This window comes from Juglans microcarpa x Juglans regia, chromosome 2S (genome assembly GCF_004785595.1).
Source record: "Juglans microcarpa x Juglans regia isolate MS1-56 chromosome 2S, Jm3101_v1.0, whole genome shotgun sequence".
NCBI classification, from domain to species: Eukaryota; Viridiplantae; Streptophyta; class Magnoliopsida; order Fagales; family Juglandaceae; genus Juglans; species Juglans microcarpa x Juglans regia.
In genome coordinates, this window is record NC_054597.1 from 29372839 (window position 1) to 29375634 (window position 2796).

Sequence of the window (2796 nt, forward strand, 5' to 3'; positions counted from 1 at the left end):
CCTAATCTGCAAATTTGTAGTTATGAGTTGCTGATGTTTCTTTCCATGAAAGGGTCTCAGTAATTAACCTTGTGCCAGCTTGTCTTGTAACAACAAAAACGCTGCTATAACATGTACGTTTTGTAATGATGTTACTAATTTAATACCTGTTAGTGTGTTTATTATCTATGAAAAATAGGACATGGAATAAAGGTGCCCTGACCTTGGATATTCATTGAGTTTCTTCCTTCGAAAGAGGCGTGTGCTGGCAGCGTGGCCTGCCAGCCTACTTTACAAAAAAGAGGCTTTTTAGAAAGCTAGGCAGCCATTTTCTAGTTCCTATCCTTTCAGCGCGATGAGTGATGATTTTTTTTGTTCCTTTTTTTTTTTAAATTTATCCGACATCATTAATTCTCAAAGACTTGATTTGGGTCAAATCTGGACATTGAATTCTCAAAAGAAAATAAAAAGTAAAGATACTGGAAGATATAAGCAAACATGGATATATAGATGATGGTCTTTAATTACTAGAAGGTATTTTCTGTCTGTTTCTAGAATCTCGCAGAAGCTAGCATTCGCATTGCTTCTTCAGCAAAGATGCAAGTCATCGGTTCTGCTATGGAACCAGAGAAGCACCATGACTACCATCTTCTTCCTGATTCAGAATCGGCTTTGCCTGTGGGAAATGATCTGAAGAATGGAAGAAGAAGAGAAAGAGCCACTGAAAGTGAATCCCACAAATCCAAGCACCCGGAGGGTACTCCTGTTCATAGGAAGGCTTATCTGAACAAATTTGCTCTTTCTGGTGCCATTTTGGCTTCTACAAACTCTATTCTATTGGGCTATGGTAATATTTCTGCTTTTACATCAGTTATTTTGAATTTCCCCGGATCTTTTCTGAATTTTCTGCAAACCAAACCCTTCATAATACCCACAAATCTGAAAAACATTAGATCTTTAAAGTTTCAGTTTTTGTTTTGGAACTGGGAATCACTTTCCATGTGCAGATATTGGGGTGATGAGTGGCGCAGTGCTCTTCATCAGGGAGAATCTCAATATTTCGTCAACCCAAATAGAGATCTTGGTGGGTTCCCTGAATGTGTGTTCCTTGATCGGATCGCTAGCCTCAGGTAAGACCTCAGATTGTATTGGCAGGCGCTACACCATTGTTCTAGCAGCAGCCACGTTCCTTATAGGCGCAATCCTGATGGGCCTCGCACCATCATTCTCATTCCTCATGGCCGGACGGGTAGTTGCTGGCATCGGAGTCGGCTACTCGCTCATGATTGCTCCCCTGTACGTGGCTGAGCTCTCCCCAGCACTCACACGAGGCTTTCTCACCTCCCTCCCTGAAGTCTTCATCAATGTCGGAATCCTTCTCGGTTACATTTCCAACTACACCTTATCGAGCCTCCCACAGTACATGAACTGGAGACTTATGCTCGGGCTTGCAGCTTTTCCGGCCATTGCCGTTGCAGTGGGTGTCCTGGCAATGCCAGAGTCACCAAGGTGGCTGGTCATGAAAGGCCGTTTAGGCGAAGCAAAGCAGGTTTTGATTAAAATATCGGAAACTAAAGAGGAAGCTGAACTCAGACTTGCAGACATGGTGAAAGCCGCTTCTTTCTCCGGCCATGTTTCTGCTTCTTCGTCTTCAAGCAACTGGCATGGGCAAGGTGTTTGGAAAGAACTTCTGTTAACTCCATCTCGGCCCATCCGCCGGATTCTCATAGCTGCCATTGGTGTCAACTTCTTCATGCAAGCTTCCGGCAATGATGCAGTTATCTATTACAGCCCAGAAGTGTTCAGGGACGCTGGAATTCACAACAAGAAACACCTTGTGGGTGTTACAGTCATCATGGGAATTGCCAAAACATTCTTTGTTTTGTTGTCGGCCCTCTTCCTCGACCGGTTCGGTAGGCGGCCACTCTTGCTGTTGGGCTCAGCCGGTATGGCAATATCACTAGCTGGGCTCGGCCTAGGCTCCAAATTTCTCGAGTATTCCAACAGCAACCCTGACTGGGCCATTGCATTGTGTGTAGTTGCCGTGTGTGCAGCTGTTTCCTTCTTTTCAATTGGGCTCGGCCCCATTACATGGGTCTACTCGTCGGAGATATTCCCGATGAGGTTACGTGCACAGGGTTCAAGCCTGGCCATCTCTGTGAACAGGTTGGTGAGTGGAGTGCTGGCCATGACATTCTTAAGCATTTCCAGGAAGATAACATTTGGAGCCATGTTTTTTGCTCTTGCCGGAATGATGGCCGTGGGTACGGTTTTCTTTTACTACTACTTGCCGGAAACGAAAGGCAAGAGCTTAGAAGAGATTGGGGCACTTTTCGAGGATGAAGTTGATGAGAATCCCAAGGCGCTCCTTTCTTAGCACAACGTTTTGCCAATGATTTCCGAAGTTAATTATGTTTTGTTTGTCACTTTGAGGTGTCTTAAATACTTCAAAACGAATTAAGCATTTTCTCACTACCAAACAGTTTCCAAACCTATCGAATAATAGAATGGAGGAAACAGAATTCGAGTTTCTATACGTAATGCGTTACCACAAGAAGACGATTGGTTTCTTCTCTCTCTCGCCCGACTCATCTATATATCAAATCCAGAATTTCATCACTTTTATTATTATTATTATTATTATTAGCGGAGATGTAATACTCTAAGACCACCTTGATGTTGAAGGATTGAAGCTATGCCACTATAAGAAAATTGTATATTTGCGACTAGTTAATTTTAACGAAATGACTATTTACAATTAAAATTAGTTGCGAATAATCTTTTTGTTATAATAAATTGATCACAAACGCTCATTTT

The 2796-nt window shown here is 42.8% G+C and overlaps 1 protein-coding gene across 1 annotated transcript; it reads left to right on the forward strand.

Annotated features, from left to right (window-relative positions):
• The first annotated feature begins 246 nt into the window (after positions 1–246).
• On the forward strand, positions 247–2515 carry LOC121251581 (probable polyol transporter 6). Its single transcript, XM_041150862.1, has 2 exons — positions 247–826; positions 987–2515. Exons 1-2 carry the CDS (start codon positions 577–579, stop codon positions 2354–2356), a joined length of 1620 nt encoding a protein of 539 aa, XP_041006796.1. The 5' UTR covers positions 247–576; the 3' UTR covers positions 2357–2515.
• The last annotated feature ends 281 nt before the right edge of the window (positions 2516–2796 follow it).